At 42.4% G+C, this 17,250-nt stretch overlaps 1 protein-coding gene across 2 annotated transcripts in view; it reads left to right on the top strand.

Moving 5' to 3' along the window:
* ncoa1 (nuclear receptor coactivator 1) overlaps positions 1 to 16,210 on the top strand; it is a 127,546-nt gene extending 111,336 nt beyond the window's left edge. The window contains exons 7-22 of one of the 2 annotated variants that reach the window (XM_061929365.2): positions 657 to 836; positions 905 to 997; positions 1,110 to 1,250; positions 1,326 to 1,473; positions 1,600 to 2,518; positions 3,121 to 3,321; positions 3,721 to 4,057; positions 4,560 to 4,730; positions 5,124 to 5,232; positions 5,309 to 5,477; positions 5,553 to 5,873; positions 6,310 to 6,408; positions 11,309 to 11,696; positions 11,813 to 11,981; positions 12,052 to 12,235; positions 14,171 to 16,210. In XM_061929365.2, coding sequence (XP_061785349.2) covers positions 657 to 836; positions 905 to 997; positions 1,110 to 1,250; positions 1,326 to 1,473; positions 1,600 to 2,518; positions 3,121 to 3,321; positions 3,721 to 4,057; positions 4,560 to 4,730; positions 5,124 to 5,232; positions 5,309 to 5,477; positions 5,553 to 5,873; positions 6,310 to 6,408; positions 11,309 to 11,696; positions 11,813 to 11,981; positions 12,052 to 12,235; positions 14,171 to 14,356 — 3,815 coding nt within the window. In that variant the 3' untranslated portion in view covers positions 14,357 to 16,210. The remainder of the gene's footprint in view (positions 1 to 656; positions 837 to 904; positions 998 to 1,109; positions 1,251 to 1,325; positions 1,474 to 1,599; positions 2,519 to 3,120; positions 3,322 to 3,720; positions 4,058 to 4,559; positions 4,731 to 5,123; positions 5,233 to 5,308; positions 5,478 to 5,552; positions 5,874 to 6,309; positions 6,409 to 11,308; positions 11,697 to 11,812; positions 11,982 to 12,051; positions 12,236 to 14,170) is intronic. The other variant, XM_061929366.2, reaches the window with a different exon arrangement.
* The last annotated feature ends 1,040 nt before the right edge of the window (positions 16,211 to 17,250 follow it).

The following is a 17,250-nucleotide window of genomic DNA, read 5'->3' as shown; positions in this document are numbered from 1 at the left end:
TAGTTTTGTGCCGTTGTACTAACAACCTACTGGCCTGGCATGCAGAGTTGTTTTTTGGCATGGTTGTCATCTGTATGTTGTCAAAAACTCTCAAATAATATTTTTTTTCCTAAATTTTTACTAGGTCATGTAAAAGTTCCGGCAGTAAAAGCGATTTATGCCACTCTCCTAAGACACTTATTTATTAGCTAATTAGACCTTCCTAGTGTGACAGTTTACATGCTAAAGAAAGCTAGTAGCGGGCAAATCAGCAAATGGGTTTTGGCAGCAGATTAAGTGTACAGTCTGTTAATTAAAGGGGTTTATTGATGGCAAAAGCAAAGCAAAATCCGGAGAGCTGTGTAGGAAAAGGAGAGAGGGAGGACAGGAGAATTGGAAATGAGGACACTTTTAAGAGGGTCTTAAAGCTGCAGTAAACTGCTGCTGGCATATGAGGAAATACTAAGTGAGAATAGGAAGAAAAAAAATATTGTTTGCTTGAGCCTTTAATCAATTTCTAATTTAGGTCATTAAAATACAAGTACAAGCACATCTTATGGTAATAACTGTTGGTCAGTAGTTAAAGCAGGGTGTGGTGTGGTTCACATTAGTGGTTTCTTATAGTATGATATAAGTCATACAGTAGTTAATCCCCCACTCCCCTTGTGTGCGCGAAGTAAACGGTGTACCATGGCCTCAGCAACCAGGCCGGAGGAACAGCCACACCTTCAACTGCCGCATGCTGAAAAGGCCGCCCGACGAAGCGGACTCCGAGAACCAGGAGGCCCGGCAGCAGTATGAGATCATGCAGTGTTTCACCGTGTCTCAGCCGCGGGCTGCGCAGGAGGAGGGAGACGGTGCGGGAAGATGGCACTCAAGTCGTCATTGATTTGGAACACATTCTTACTGTATGTGTTGTCTTTAGACCTGCAGAGCTGCCTGATCTGCATTGCCTGCCGTATGCCTCGCACCCAGCCTGTCTGCACAGAGTCTTTCATCACCAAGCAGGACACCACAGGTGACACACCGCTTAACTGAGTGTTGAAATTGTATTTACCCCCATGTGAACCTCGACTGTTTAAATTGAAGATGTGTTTACAAATATCGTGTGTGTGTGTTGATCCTTTCAGGGAAGATCATCTCTATAGAAACCAGCGCCTTGCGAGCGACAGGCCGGCCTGGCTGGGAGGACCTTGTCAGGAAATGCATCTATGCGTTCTTTCAGCCGCAGGGAAAAGAGCCCTCCCACGCCAAAAAGCTGCTGCATGAGGGTAAGTCGCGACTTTATCAATTGCTCTGTTTAATTACCTGTTATTGCATCTTGCATCTCTGTACATTGCCACCAGTGATGACCCTTGGCACCGCCATCAGCCCGCTGTACCATTTCACGATAACTGACGGCACGCCGCTCAGTGCTCAGACCCGATGCAAGTTCTGCTGTCCCCCAAATCCAGACGTTCAGCCTTTCATCATGGGCATCCACACTATTGACAGGTACTCATTTGCTGTGATGTGGAGAGAAGGCGGTTTGTTTGTACTCATTAGTAGTATCATTTGTTTTAGCCTTATCTTCTTTTTTCACATCCTTCGGTGGATGCATTTCTCATTTATTTTTTCTAGGGAACACAACACTGCTAGCTCTCAGGAAAACACTAACCCCAGCCTTCCGCCAACCCTCGGCAGCCTTGCCCAGACGCCCTCTCACTCGCCGGTCCTCGCTGCTGGCAGCAACTCAACACAGACCTCAGGCCGCGCCGTCTCCACCGCCGCCGCCGCCACCTCTGGGCTTCACCTCAAAAACAGCAATGTCTCCCCCCAAGGACTAAACCCGGCTACGTCCACGGGATACCTGTCGCCCGTTCGGACGCGACCCCAGCAGGTTAACAGCCCCTCACCCTTAAGCAGCCCTGTCACAGCCACCCCTACCTCTTTTATGTCATCTGCCATGCCACGGGCCAGTCCTGGTTTAGGAGGGAGCCCTCGGGTGCCAGGTCTCCATTCTCCAGCTGGAGCACTGACCAGACAGCATTCTGGTGGTGATGATAGTAACGGCGCCATCGCTGGATCAAAAGGATCCTTCTTTAGACAAGCCGGTACACCCACCGGCTCCTCATCTCGGTCCGTAGCAGAGGGAGGTGTAGAGGACTCTGTCAAAGCCCCCCTCCCTTCTTCCTCACCACTTGGTAACCTCAGACTCAATCAGCCCCAAGACAGCAATGGCACGGGAGTTGAACGCGCCAACTGCGCAATCCATTGCACCTCGTTGCCTCATTCCAAAAACTCTCCCGGTCCGCAGTGTCCGGCCTCCCACAGCACTCTTACAGAACGACATAAGATCCTACACAGATTGCTCCAGGACAGCAGTCCCAATGATTCCTCAGCCACAGCCAACACCACCTCCGAGGACGAAATTAACAGGAGTGAAGTGGAGATCAAGAAGGAGCCGCCACTGAGTCCGGTGGTGAGCATGGCGCCGCTCAAGTCCAGAGAGCCGCAGGACCACCAGTTGCTCCGATTTTTGCTCGATACAGATGAGAAGGTAACTCTTAAGTCCATCTTTTTACATTCTTAACCTGTTTCCGAGTCTATTTTTACGGAAATGTGAGGGTGCAGTTAACGGCTGTAGAAAGTTAACATTTTAGGTATAATATCATAGAACATCATCATAATATCATATCTTGACAGTTGTTAATAAAGATGTGTAATTATATAATATACTAATGTACTTTTTCACCTATAATAAAAACACAGTATTTTTTCAGATAGGTTAGCATATATTATTCTATATTGGATTGGTTTTAGCATCTTTAATGCATAAAATGTATCAAAGTGTCCCCAATATCCTTTATATAATTTGTTCTTGTTTTCAAGTTGGGGCACTGCTGCCTTAGTGGTTTGTTTTAATTTGATCACTTGATGTTGTTGACAGCCCAATCCTCCTGCTATCGCTAACCAAATGACAGACACTTTAGACTTCAGATATGGAACTCTCTCTTTTTCTCTTGTGCCAACTTGCTCTTGTAAAGGGCTACACACTCACTCTATACAATATAAAACATGATTAATATGCTCAATAACCATCCATTAACAGCAATCTAGCATTGCGCACAATCCTAACTTAGAGTAAATCTGTCTCTGAAGGACTTGGCAGACCTGCCTCCTCCTTCAGCTCTCAGCCTGCAGACCGTCCGAGTAAAGGTGGAAAAGCGAGCAACCGGCGAGGCGTGTGTGGTGACAGCGAAGTCCACAGGCGTCTTCAGCTCTTCGGCTTGCGTCAGCCCCAAGTCGAGCCCCGTTGGGGAGAGCCGGCGTGACAGCCGCCGGAATAGCCGAGACTCCACGGTACTGTTGTTCGTGCAGGACCGTTAATAATGAACCATTATTAGTAGTGTGCATCCTGGAAGAAGTCACATGACACCAGTCATTTTCTAAACGTACAGAAAGCATGAGAAACATCTTGACAAGAATTGTAATTTATGAAATCTATTGATCTATTATTGCCGTCTGGTAATTGTAAATCATATGTGGGTTGTTTTCTTGGACTTTGGCTCCAGTGTAGGCTCAGCCACGAGCTGCAGCTTTTGAAGCCGATTGGCCTTTGACCTCCTATTTCTGCCTTTCCCTCACACATTATTCTCTAATGCCACTGTTTTTTGCACCATTACACCCTTCACCCTCTATTTTGCTTCACACGCCTCCTCTTTATCACCTCTCATTTGCTGCTCTCATCCCCACCCTCAGATGTCCGGCGGACCTGTTGACACGGACCCCCTCACCCAGCCGCTGCCTGGTCTAAGAGGCCCAAGCGGGGCCAAGCAGGGCACTAGCGAATTAGCCACCCCTGGAGGGGGCCCCTTGCTCCACTCTCCTGTCACCCAGCCTCCTGCTCGGCTCCACTCACCAGGGCCTGCGCTCCAGTCCCCCCTGTCTTTTCCACACTTACAGTCCCCGTCACCTCAGCGCCACTCCACCTCGCCCCAGCCCAAACTGCAGTCCCCCACTCAGCTCAAGCCTGGCGAGGCGAACACTCCACGTGGTGTAAATGTGAAGAGGGAGCCTCCCAGCACTCCCAACAGAGGTGTAGTTTCATTTTGTCATGGAGAGGCGGGGCTTAAAGCTGCTGTATGTTTTGACTATGCTAAATGCATTACATCCTGCCCTCTTCTGGCTTTGACACATAACACCCAAAGTAACACATTAGACACACATTAGTTATGTTTCTTGTCAGCTCATGATAGCAGTTTTGCAAAGTTTAACTACAAACTTTAGCCCTCTCGACAATTTGCATTCAATTTAATTTGGGATTGGTTTTATATTTTGTGTTATGTTTTTGACCCCGCTACATACAGCAGCTTTAGGCACGGCTGCAAATTAGCTGCCAACTTCAGATACACTGTCAATAACCTCCTTACCAAAAATGTCAAATATTTTCCAAACCTTAAGCAATCATCACAGATTTTGTGTCCAGCTATTATTTTAAGTCTGTGTGCCACCTTGTGGCATGTAGAGGCTTTGCAAATGACAAGAAAGTTGACAACACTGTACATGCCAAATCACTTGAATGTAACTGTCTTACCCAGGCCACAATGACGGTGGAATTGCTTCAGGCTGCAGCCTCCAGAGTCAGTCATCTTTCGATTTCTGCAGTCCCCCAACTCCCAGCCAGGCCCAGGGAGACCTCTTCCAGACTCCCAAAGACAGCGGCCCCTTTCCCGAGGCAGAAATCATCAATCCATTCAGTTCAAGCACTGGTATACAAATAAAACACACTGTCACTTCTGGGGGAAACAACTTCTTAACACCAGTGGGAAACAGTTCTATTCAGGGTCTAGAGTCAGCATTGGGAAATAAATAGAAAAATAGTCTCCCAGCTTGACATATTTGGGGAGTAATTTGACACCAAAGTACACAAGAACACTAGAGTTGACCTCAATAGGGCACCCTGTCACACACATGACTATGCATGTCATGGCTGCAGGGCGTGTTTGTACTCTGCCACATTCATGTGAACCTACAGCACTCATTTGCACCTCAGTGTTAGCAAACTCAACAATTTAATAAGTACTCAATGGTATTATTGGCTTTATTTTGTTTAGATACATATGAATGCTGTTAATTTACTATGTGTAAATTAACCCTTCCAGGGCCTAGCAAGTTGGACTTGGCTGACTCTCAGTTCCAGCCATTGTCTGACACATTGTCCTTTGATGTCCTCGGAACCCCGTTACAAGCGCCCCTGGCCTCGCCCCAAGAGTGAGTATCAGACACTCCACACTTTACGATGGTGCAGCAGCGCACTGAATCAAGCTGTGTGGTTTTACTTGAGCAGGCAGTGTGTGCCCTGTACACTGGATGAAGTCTTGGGCCCGCCCACAACACCTGAGGCCCGGAACGATGAGAAGGCTCTGCTGGAGCAACTTGTATCCTTCCTGAGTGGGACAGATGAGAGTGAGCTAGCCGAGTTGGACAAAGCCCTGGGTATTGATAAACTAGTGCAAGTAAGTGTATTAAATATTGTGCTTTGGTGATATTTCTTGTCTCTCTTCACTCATTATTGACATATCTGCTCACAGGCTGGCTGCTACAACCCAGTGCCTCAAAGCTTCCCTACTCAGCAAGTCACTGCCACCCCGGTCTCACTGGATCCCAAGCTGCCCTCCAGCTCTTCCCACTTCACGCCTGCTCCACCTTCTCAGTTCCCCTTGGAGCTGCAGGCCAGCGTGGGGCAGCAGGGTCTCGGCTTTGGAGCTGCTCGAGGACCGTTCCCAAGTGGAACGCACGCCTTAGGTCTCAGACCAGGGATGACCCGGCCGCAAGGGATAGGCACCCAGGTCAGGGTGCCACCCAACCAGCTCCGTCTTCAGCTGCAGCAAAGACTTCAGGGTCCTCAGCAGGTGAGCGGAAATAGATGGTCTTTTGTTAACAATGTCACACAAGCATGGAGGATGCTTATTTGCGAGACAACTTAGTGCTGTGGTGAAAAGATGAATCTTTTGGATGCAAGTGTCTTGCATGGATAAATCCCTTTGATTTTGTCATCACATTTACACAAAGCTTCCTCAGCTATTTAAAGGAATGAAGTCCAAGCCAGAGAAAAGCAACATGAATATATAATCATTTGTGTTAGCCTAGCGCTCACTAGCATTTATTAAAAAGGTGTGCACAAGAACTTTCGGCTTTCCTCTCCTGCCTCATCGCTTATATTCATTTCCCCTTTTCTGTCCATCCCTATTACTTCTCAAAGGTTCTGGCCATGCCCTCAGCTTTTAATCTTCATAATCACTTTCCGACTGCTGCTTGTGATTTCCCATTATTCACTTTTGTCCTCAGCTCCAGAACCGACTGGCGATGAATGCTTTTCCAGGAGGAGGTCAGCAAGTGAACTTGGGGATCTGTCTGGGGGCGCAGCAACCTCAAATTCCTTCACAAGTGAGTCACAATAGCAGCAGATCCAGCTGTTTTCTTTCCCACTGACATTACAGTTGATCAGAGGTAATACCGTATAATATGCCTCACACGCTTGTTATAGGCACTTTGAATGTAAAATGTTTAGGTTCTACTCAGTAATGGATGATAAGGAGACATAATAGGTGGGAGAACAGATAAATTGGACTTACGGTCTTGCCTTTAGCGCAAAATGATGCTTTCATCTGCTGTGGCCCTGCCTCCATCTTCCTCTAAAGCGAGATACGCTGCTCCGCTGCTGGGGGTTCTTGGCGAGACTAAAATGATGCAAGCGTTCTTCTAAGGCTGTGTCGTCGTAATCTACCGTATTTTTCGGACTATAAGTCGATGTTTTTTTCATAGTTTGGTGCGACTTATACTCCGGAGCGACTTATGTGTGAAATTATTAACACATTACCGTAAAATATCAAATAATATTATTTATCTCATTCGCGTGAGCGACGAAGCAAATGGCAGCTATCGTCAGACACACGTCAGCAATCGTCACTCACACGTCAGCAATCGTCACTCACACGTCAGCAATCGTCACTCACACGACAACCAATAAGAATTCGGCGGGGGCGGGTCATGGCAGAAGTGCATTGTGGGTTTTGGAATGCTAACTGCTATATGCTATACGCTACTGCCGGAGCTATTAAAATGGATCACATCAACGTTAGCGGTAACTTATAAAAACTGAGAAGGACTGAACTAAAATGGCACCGAAAAGGAAATCATATACTGCAGATTACAAGCTGGACGTAGTGATATATGCACCAGAAAACGGCGATCGAGCAGCAGAAAGAATGGACGCTAGCGGGGCATACCAGGAGCGACACAGAGGAGGAGGATTTCATCGGATTTAGCGATCGGGAGTGACATATTGTTTGGTAAACGTATAGCATGTTCTATATGTTATAGTTATTTGAATGACTCTTACCATAATATGTTACGTTAACATACCAGGCACGTTCTCAGTTGGTTATTTGTGCGTCATATGGCGTACACTTATTCAGCCTGTTGTTCACTATTCTTTATTTATTTTAATTTGCCTTTCAAATGTCTATTCTTGGTGTTGGATTTTATCAAATAAATTTCACCCAAAAATGCGACTTATACTCCAGTGCGACGTATATATGTTTTTTTCTTCTTTATTGTGCATTTTCGACCGGTGCAACGTATACTCCGGAGCGACTTATAGTCCGAAAAATACGGTAAACAAAGCCAGTACTGCCGAAGCCACACATGGTGCCCCCAGCTTACACCTGCATGTACGTTGTAATATTATGCTATAAATCTTATGCTTTGTTATCACATATTTACTGATTATAGCCGACTTTGGTTGAGACGAGATGTGTTTTTGTGAAAATGTTATATTGTCAGGTCCTTCAACACTGCTTTTTTTCAACAAAAAAATGGGGGGGTAAATAATACAGTGAAAATAATACAACAAAAAATAAGAGAAGGAGAAACAATCTTAACTCTGGGTGCAACAGTAGAGGTAACCCTCGGAACCACAGTTTTCAGTTCTTTTTCAGCAAAAAAAATAATTCTGCTGTAAATATCAGTGGTGTACTGAATAACTTAACATTTACTAAACAACATTTTCGAATGTAAATTGTATTATATTACTTGTATATCAGTGCTTTTCACAAGTTGTTTGCCAAGTGGTGACCCAAATTGCGGATTTTAATTCAAACATGTTTCAATGCGGTTTGAATTTGAGGTGGTGTAAAATAATTTGTGCCAAGTTTGCCAACACAAAAATAAGTTTAATAATAATTACAAGAACAAAAAGTGTTTATCCACAAACTTAAAAATAATTTAAAGAAAAGGTTTAAGTTTTTTAGTACATGTTATATTCTCTGATAAGTTGAATGTAACAAAAATTTTGTGATGCAAATGTTATTTTTCTTTTGATGAACTTAGTAGGTGAGTTTATTTTGCCAATAACGTGATTATTAAGGCGTATTGTCCTTTGCATGTGCATGAAAGTGGGCTTGTTCCTATCGCTGCAGTGTTTGGAAAGTGAAAAGTTTGCCAGACTCGACCTAAGGGCTAAAATCATCTGTGATGTAATTTTGGAAATGATGGCGCTCTCCGACCAGCCCTCTACCGACGTTAAAAATACTGGCCTTTGTCAGGACAAACCTTGAGGTACAGAGTTAGGCTCAATCCTAATACGCCCCCTATCCTCTTGTTTTTGCCCTTCCCCCTTCGTTTTGTCCGTTCACGCCGATCAAGTGGTGTTTGAATTCTCCGTTAGGTAAGGGGAAAGGGCCAAATGTGACGGTTGCAGAGCCCTTTAAATATAATGAGCTCGGGGGGCCTCCCTATGACATACCTACTCAGTGGCCTAGTGGTTAGAGTGTCCGCCCTGAGATCGGCAGGTTGTGAGTTCAAACCCCCGGCCGAGTCATACCAAAGACTATAAAAATGGGACCCATTACCACCCTGCTTGGCACTCAGCATCAAGGGTTGGAATTGGGGGTTAAATCACCAAAAATCATTCCCGAGTGCGGCCACCGCTGCTGCCCACTGGTCCCCTCACCTCCCAGGGGGTGATCAAGGGTGATGGGTCAAATGCAGAGAATAATTTCGCCACACCTAGTGTGTGTGTGACACAACTTTTTTTAACTTTATATCGAGGAAGAGGAGAAATTTACAACATTACACTATGCCTGCTAAAAACGATGGCCGAAAAACAAAGAGAAGCCTACAAATGTAATACGTTTATTGTTTATTTTTATAATGACGCTCGTGGTTTTGTTGAGATGTTTATCCCTTTCTACTCCGCGTAAATGTTGGCCTTTTTTTAATTGTTGGTTGTATTTTTTTATCGCTTGTCAAAACGATCGAGTTCCAGTATATTTTGCTAAAATAGCTGTAACTATAATATTTATCAATGTAAAAAGAATAAACAGCACAGCCACAAAAGCCACGTTTTCGATTGTTGGTTTATTCTCTGTTTTCACCCTCTCGCTACAACAAGCCAGCAACGCGGTTGAAGCTACCGTAAGTTATTGCTTTTGAACACCACACTACTTTTTTTTCTGCCTCATTAGTAATGTAACATAATACATGTTTGTGAGCACTCTGTACGTTACATTCTCCCATTGCCATCAGTTTTTGTCTGGAAACACACGTGAGACCAACGTGTAACGGTATAACTATCGGATGCTTTTTTTTTTAAGGGACACCTGTCAATGATCCGCTTCAGAAACGACAACAAAAAGGTCTGTTTACTTCCTGGTGTAGACAGGCGAAAGAAAAAAAGAGACCAAGAAAAGCCGAACAAATCCCGTGCAACAGCATCTTTAAAGTAAACAAACCTATGTCCCATCTGCTTTACGTCACTGCCGGCAAATGATGACGTACCAAAACTCGAGCGACGTCCAAATGCCTAAGAGCGTATTTTCATCATCATCACTTTGCCATAGCACTAAATGGTTAAGTCAAGGGGGAGGGTTGAAAAGAAGGGGTAAGAGGGAGAATTCGGATTGAGCCTTAATCTGAATTTAAAGAAGTAAAATGGAATAAAAAACTTTGTCACTGTACTCAAAAAGTACAAGAAAATGTGTTTTCAGTACAACCCGTCGCAAAAATAGACACAGTATACAGGGGTAGACGAACAGAAAGACTGATGGGTTTCCACCAAGCGGTGCCCCGTTAAGAGGTAGGAAGGAAAGGTAAACAAGGGGGAGGAGGCAATAGAAAAAAAAAAAACTCCTAAACTAAGCTCCTATTTGGGGGGTTCAGTTTGAGATCAGTAAAAAAAACCTCAAGCAACATAAGCACATCTGAACACTTATTACGATACACAAAACTCGAGACTGAAGCCCGAAGCCATCAGCGGTGCTGCTCTGTTGTCCATCATACCGCGGAGGGTGAAACAGTGAAGGCGTAGGATAGGGGGTGTATGTGAGCGTATCTGTATACTAGTAGTCCATAAGCTTGGAAGTCGCTCCGTTCGACGTCACAGCCTTTTGCTTCATTCTGAAAAGTGACATCAGCTGGTTGCTAAGGAGTCGTTTGAGGTCTCGCCCAACAGAGTCAACACATTTCAAGGTGTCCTTGAGGGAAGAGGAAAGGGAAGGGATGTCAGGAGTGTCTTACTACAGTATTCTTACTTGGAGAGTTATCAACAGTGACCTTGCCAAGGCCGGTGCGAGGGATTTTAAATATAAATAAGAATTGTTTGGTTAGGGCGAGCAGATGCATTTTAATAGATTGTCTACTCAATTGTCTGTTCTGGTCTTCAAGTTAATTTCATCTTGCAAAGCGGAAAACTTCCCTGAGACGTTATCCAGTTTGCGATTTAATTAAAAAAGAGTTTGAGTGCCTACAGCCCTGTCCATCCTATCAATCATGACAGCCATAACAGCTGCCATCATCTTCAGAATAATTCGAAACACTCGGGCAACGCACAATCTAAACTGCAGATGACCTGTTATCATAGTTCCAAATAGGTGTTGATGTCCTTGATGAAAATAATCACACACAACCTTCCACTTCTACAAGAGTCCATTGTGTATCCAGCAACAAATGTTCCATTAGGACAGACAGGTTCGCCCAAACCTGAGCTTCTTGTCGAGAAGATCTTGTCTATTTCGTTAGGAGGAAAGGTGATCAATTTCTTTGTTTAGATTTTGGAGAGCAGTGCAAAAAGAGGTTGCAGAAAAGTTACGACAAGAGAACGCTGTTCATTTTTCATCCCTAAAATAAAAATCTTACACATTTGTATTTTCTCTCAAAATTTGAAACATGCGTTTCTACTAAAATGGTGCAAAAAAGAGTAATAGCATACAAATATGCCCCCCATTGATAAAATAAAAACTATTTGACTAATCAATGTTTTTTTCTTGATTGTTTCTTTCTCCGTCAGCCTCCATTGAATGCCCAGATGCTAGCGCAGCGTCAGCGGGAACTCTACAGCATCCAGCACCGGCAGCGCCAGCTTTTCCAGCAAAAGGTCATGTTGATGAGACAAAACATGAGCGGTGCCCCTAAGGTGGTCACCAGGGCCCCGAAAAGTGCCCCCGCCAACATGTCTGCGCCTCTGCAGCAACAACAGTTCAACTTCCCTGTCTCAGGAAACCCTACCTCACCAAGTCACTTCAGTGGTCCCATGCCGGGGGGCCCCCTGGACAACAAACTGCCCGCCAGTGTTGCCCTAAATAGCCAGACATTACTGGGGGGCGTTCAGGCTCAGTTTAGCAGCGCCATCAACTCATCATTGCAGCAAAGTCTGATGCAACAGTTTGGGAGCGCTGGTGAGTTTCAGAAGGCCTACAATATATTTAGTGGAAAAGTGCCTTTGTTGGCCACACACAATGTTCTTGGCTGCACTTGCAAGTAGGTCTTCAATGTAACTTTCCTGTTTTTTCAGCCATGGTGCAGCCAGAAGCGCCTTTCTCCCCCGAGATGAGCCCAACCAGTCCCTTGTTGTCGCCACAGAACCCCACCTCCCAGAGTCCTCTGCTCCAGCAAGCCCCGCCTCCTGGCTACCAGTCTCCAGACATGAAGAGCTGGCAGCAGGCGAGCGTCGGCAGCAACAGGCGTGTAATACACATATTTCAATGTCACACACTTATACAGTGTAAATAACACTCTCTCTTTGTGCCGCAGCCTGTTCAGTCCGTCAGCGCTCGGTGCTGGACAGACTTTTGGCCAGCATGGGGTGTACAACAACATGAGCATCACGGTGTCCATGGCCGGGGGCTCAGGCAGTGTGAGCTCCTTACCTCCCATTGGGCAGCCTGCTGTTGGCTTGAACAACAACAGCGCGGGCTCCATGTGTAGCGACCAGCAGGTCAGCCACCTTTAATATCCACACAATGGTACCTCAGTTTTCGTGTGCCCCACATTTTGTATGATTCTGTGTCTGTTTGTCCAAATCTTGCCCCATATTTTCTACACTGGCCCAGTTTATCGTAGAGCCAAACATTGCTTGTAATAAACTAGTCAGCAGAATCCAGTGCCCAAAAAAGAATCACACACTTAGTGACTCAGTTTCTGCCTTTTTCATTGTGTGTAACCACGTGGCCAAAGAAAGTTGAACTTTGATAAGAGAAACACTATTAAATTCAAGAAAGAACATGTTGCAAAGTTCGAAGGTGGTGTCCGGGTCGCTCTCCCATCCTCCCTTCACAGACGAAATTCTTAAAGTTAGGAGCCTAAATACTTGGGCTGTAAATCTTTGGGCACCACACAATTCAATTCAATTTGATTCTTGGGGGTAACAATTTGATTCAGAATGGATTCATTGGGTGCCAGTTCTATGATTACCTACATTCTTTCATAAAATAGATAAACAGCTCTGATAAATGTCTGAATAACTTAAAAGATAACTGCTTTTGTTTCTACCCAAACATTTAATAAAGTCAAATACAAATAAGGCAACAAAAGAAGTATCCAACATTTATTTTTTCTTAAATAAATCTGTACAGCAGATATGCAATGTGATTTGCCTGAGTGGTTGGACAGGACAGCTTAAAATTAAATAAATAAATAATAATTGTTTTCTTTTATTCAAATCGATTAAGAATTGTTACAAATAAGAATCGCGTTTCATTCAAAAACCGATGGACAGCCCTACTAAATACTATTTACAGTAAGTTATTCGTTAATAGTTAATTAATGCTTTGTTTATCCAGCTAAATGTACATTATTAATAGTATTACTCCTAAGTCAAACTTCAATTCATTGCAATTATAATGTTTTTGTGGTTTGTAGATGTATTATTCCATATAGTTTTCATTATATAGAAGAGTATGGTTGGCTTTCTGATAATATACTCTAGGTGCATGTTTAACTGCTCAGAAAAGGGAAAGAAGTTTGGACACCGTAATGCTGGTCCGACATAGGGCAGTGGAGCCACACAGTTTTTTGATACCTGTCTTATTACTTCGCTATATTTCTTTATATACCTTTTTTTTCTACATCGTTATCATTTTGAAATAATGTCAGAGTTTTCAAGTAAAAATCAAACAAAGTGAAGAAGAGCGTCTAGAGTTTTTTTTCTGTCACCCTTGCAAGCAGAGGAAGACGAGGAAGTATAGGAGCGTCAAGCTAAGGCTTAATTAGGAATATACAATAATGTTTAATCTGCATGTAAACTCTATATTGTATCTATAAAATGGGTTTTGTGTTCATATTTTATGGTGTCTGGAACAGATGAATAAGATTTACATTTCAATCGTCCCTCACTATAACGGGCTTCGAATATTGTGCTTTCATTTCACTCTATCACATTTTAAGTCTATTTTTTTAAAGAACATTTAATGTATTTTTAAGAATGAAAATTGCAAAAATGAACTAAAAATATGAATACTACAGTAGTATTGGCCACTATATTAGACCAAACCAATCAGAGCACGCTATTCATTATCGTGACCACTGATTGGCTCAGCCTCAGGCAGGATTACTATTGTTCAAACATGTGTAAAGGTGACTATTTAATGTGAAGAGGGCTCTCTAATAATGTTAAAAATGATATATGGTAAGTTGGAAACTGTTCTTTTAAGTTTTGTTTACAATGAATAATGCGTACTTTGCGTTTTTTTTTTTTTTACCACAGTCAGGCTCGGAGCCAATTATCAGCTAGAAGGGAGAACTTACAGTATTTCTTTTTGGAAAAATGACTTCAGTTTTTGTACGATGTGGTTGTAACAAAAGCCGAGGTTCATGATAGTATTATTCTCGCACTTTTGAGCGTGTATGTAAAACTTGCTTTTCACGTGTGCAGGTACAGCAGGTGCAGGTTTTTGCGGACGTCCAATGCACCGTCAACCTGGTGGGGAGTGACTCGTACCTGAGTCAGGGCTCTATCACAGCAGCCGCCGCCGCCGCCCAGAAGGGACCCGGACTGCCGGGCCCCCAGACCAGTCAGGCCCAGCAGAAAAGCCTCCTCCAGCAGCTGCTCACAGAGTGACAACCCCTCACTCTACCGCTGTGGCGCTCCTGCTCCCTCTTCACTTCTACACCGACGCTCTGGACCCGTCGCTGTCTCTGTCTCACCTTTTAGGACGGATGCTGGGACGGCGCCGGTCTGGCTGTTGGTGGAGTTAAAACAGCTCGCCATTGGCGCGCTCAGTTCTTCGAGACGAGACTAGAGTCAGAAGGATGAGCAGTGTGTTTGAAGCTGCCTGTCTGATCTGTCTGACAACCTGTCTGTCTGCCTCAGCCTATTGAAGGCAGTGTTGTCTTGCTGCTCATTCCCCCGCTCACCTACTTCCTGGCCCCCGCACACACGGCAGTTTGTGTGCGGGACTGCCTCACGCGGCTCTCTGGATTTTCATTTAATTCGATGTTCTTTGTACCTGTCTCTCAGCGATGTGGGAATGTCAACAGTTTGCGACCTCAGCGGCATTGTGGGATAGAAGCTCGGTATCAGCTGGTTCTGCGACGGTCTCTCTCAATCAGCTACAGTGCCTGGTGGAAGTTTGAGTTTTGTTCCCAAGCTCTGCTTCTTCTTCTTTTTCTTTGTCTTTGTCTTCTTCTTCTTCTTCCACACACGATTGCGTCTTTTTGTTTTTTAATGTATTTTATTTTGTAAAACTCTGAAAGTTCTGCTCTCCTTATCATCATCATCATCATCATCATCTTCTTCATCTTGATGCTCATCAGAACAAGCTTTGACAACAACCAGGACGGATGCATGAATGGATGGATGGATGGATGGGAGACAGACGGGATGCTGCTCACTTGGAAACTTACGTGTCTTTCTCTGTTTTTGTTTTTTATTAAGTCTAAACACAAGACTGTTTGGATCGAACTGTCACATTTTAGCCCTCGCCTCAGCAGCTGTGAATACCAGGCCCGCTTGGCCTCTCTCTAATTCTCTATCTCTGTGTGTCTCCCAATGCTAACTCGGCCTATCAGTGTTTGCCATGCAGCCGTGTAGTATTGTTGTACAGTACAGAAGGACTAAGACTGGCTGTTCTCTAAAAGAAAAAATAATTGATGACTCAGCAGCAGCAAAGCCTTCTCAAATGTGATTTTTGTTTCATTTTTTTGGGTGGGTAAGTTCAAGGGTAAATGTTGCAGTGGAGGAGGAAGTAGTTCCCTAGTCGACAATGTGAAGATATTCATCCAAATATGTTTATAACCCCCCCGTCCTTGCCCATCTCCCCTTACCCTTTCATTATCAACTATACCCCTACTTTGCTATTTGTTTTTGTCTTACATACTATTGATTTCTGCGAGTTAACATTTCAGTGTGTGCGCGTGCGTCTATACACAACATGACCACGCCCCCTACTGTTGATGGTAGTAACGGTATTCACAGCCAAGGGAAAGTATTGCTGATGGGTGCATGAGTGTCTCTCTCAACACCCACCCCCCACCTGGCCACATGTTGGTCAACATATGCAAAAATCCACATTCCACCCTGGAGCACCTCCCTGGTGCCTTCAGAACCACTTTTTAAGCAGCGCCGTGTGCAGGAACAACTCCTAATATGGGCAGAATAATCCTACTTGTGATTAAATTGATTAGGATTTCTGTAGGAATAGTTGTGGATTTAAAAAAGACCGAAAGAAAAATTTGAAGATATTGTTTAAAAAATGGAGGAAAAAAAATGCACCAAAATAAAAATCTTAAATGTATTTAAAAAATGTATGAAGTAAAATAAAATTCTAAATTAATTAAATATTACAATAAATAATGAAATATGTTTAAGAAAAGAAAAAAAAATCTAAATTAGGAAAACACCAAAGTATTCTATATAATATAAAATTAGACATTTAGAGATAACCAAAAACAAAAAATCTAAACTATGTACAAATATAGAAGAGTTTATATACATATATATGTATATATATATATATATATATATATATATATATATATATATGTGTATTTATATATGTATGTATATATATATATATATATATATATATATATATATATATATATATATATATATATATATATATATATATATATATATACATTTGTATGTATGTATATATACTGTATATGTATGTATATATATATGTATATATATACCGGGTATGTATGTATATATGTATGTATATATATATATATATATGTATGTATATGTATATATTTATAGGTATGTATATATATATATATATGTATGTATATATATGTATGTATGTATATATACTGTATATGTATGTATATATATATATGTATATATATTTGTATATATATACCGGGTATGTATGTATATATGTATGTATGTATATATATATATATATGTATGTATATGTATATATTTATAGGTATGTATATATATATATATATGTATGTATATATATATATATATATATATATATGTGTGTATGTATACATATATATATGTGTGTGTGTGTATGTATATATATATATATATATATATATATATATATATATATATATATATGAAAAACGCTTCCAAAATATTTGACAAGGTTCTTTTAATTATTAAATATATGACAAGCGGTAGTAATTGGATGGATATATATATGTATTTATTTTTTTATTTTGATTTTTTTTTAAGTAAAATACAAATTAAAATTTTTTTTAGAAATAGATGTAAAAATGTATTAATTTTTCCAATGTTAATCATGTAAAAAAAATTGGGGGAAAAAAAAAAAAAAGTGTAATATGTTGTTTGAGTATAATCCTGCTAACACATATTCAGTGGTAGAATGTTGTGATAGGTTATTGATTAGTTAGTTGTGTGATTATAGAGCCCCGGGCTGCACACACACACGCGCACGCACACATTGCGATGTATCATCTGGTTACTAACAAACATACGCTGCACCGTCTTGTCAGGAGAAGCTGTGTCATTCCCTGTCCTACCTCAGAGCACTT

Source organism: Nerophis lumbriciformis, linkage group LG34 (genome assembly GCF_033978685.3).
Source record: "Nerophis lumbriciformis linkage group LG34, RoL_Nlum_v2.1, whole genome shotgun sequence".
In the NCBI taxonomy this organism is placed as follows: Eukaryota; Metazoa; Chordata; class Actinopteri; order Syngnathiformes; family Syngnathidae; genus Nerophis; species Nerophis lumbriciformis.
Note: the sequence above shows the minus strand (reverse complement) of the source record. Positions and strands in the feature narration are given on the sequence as shown.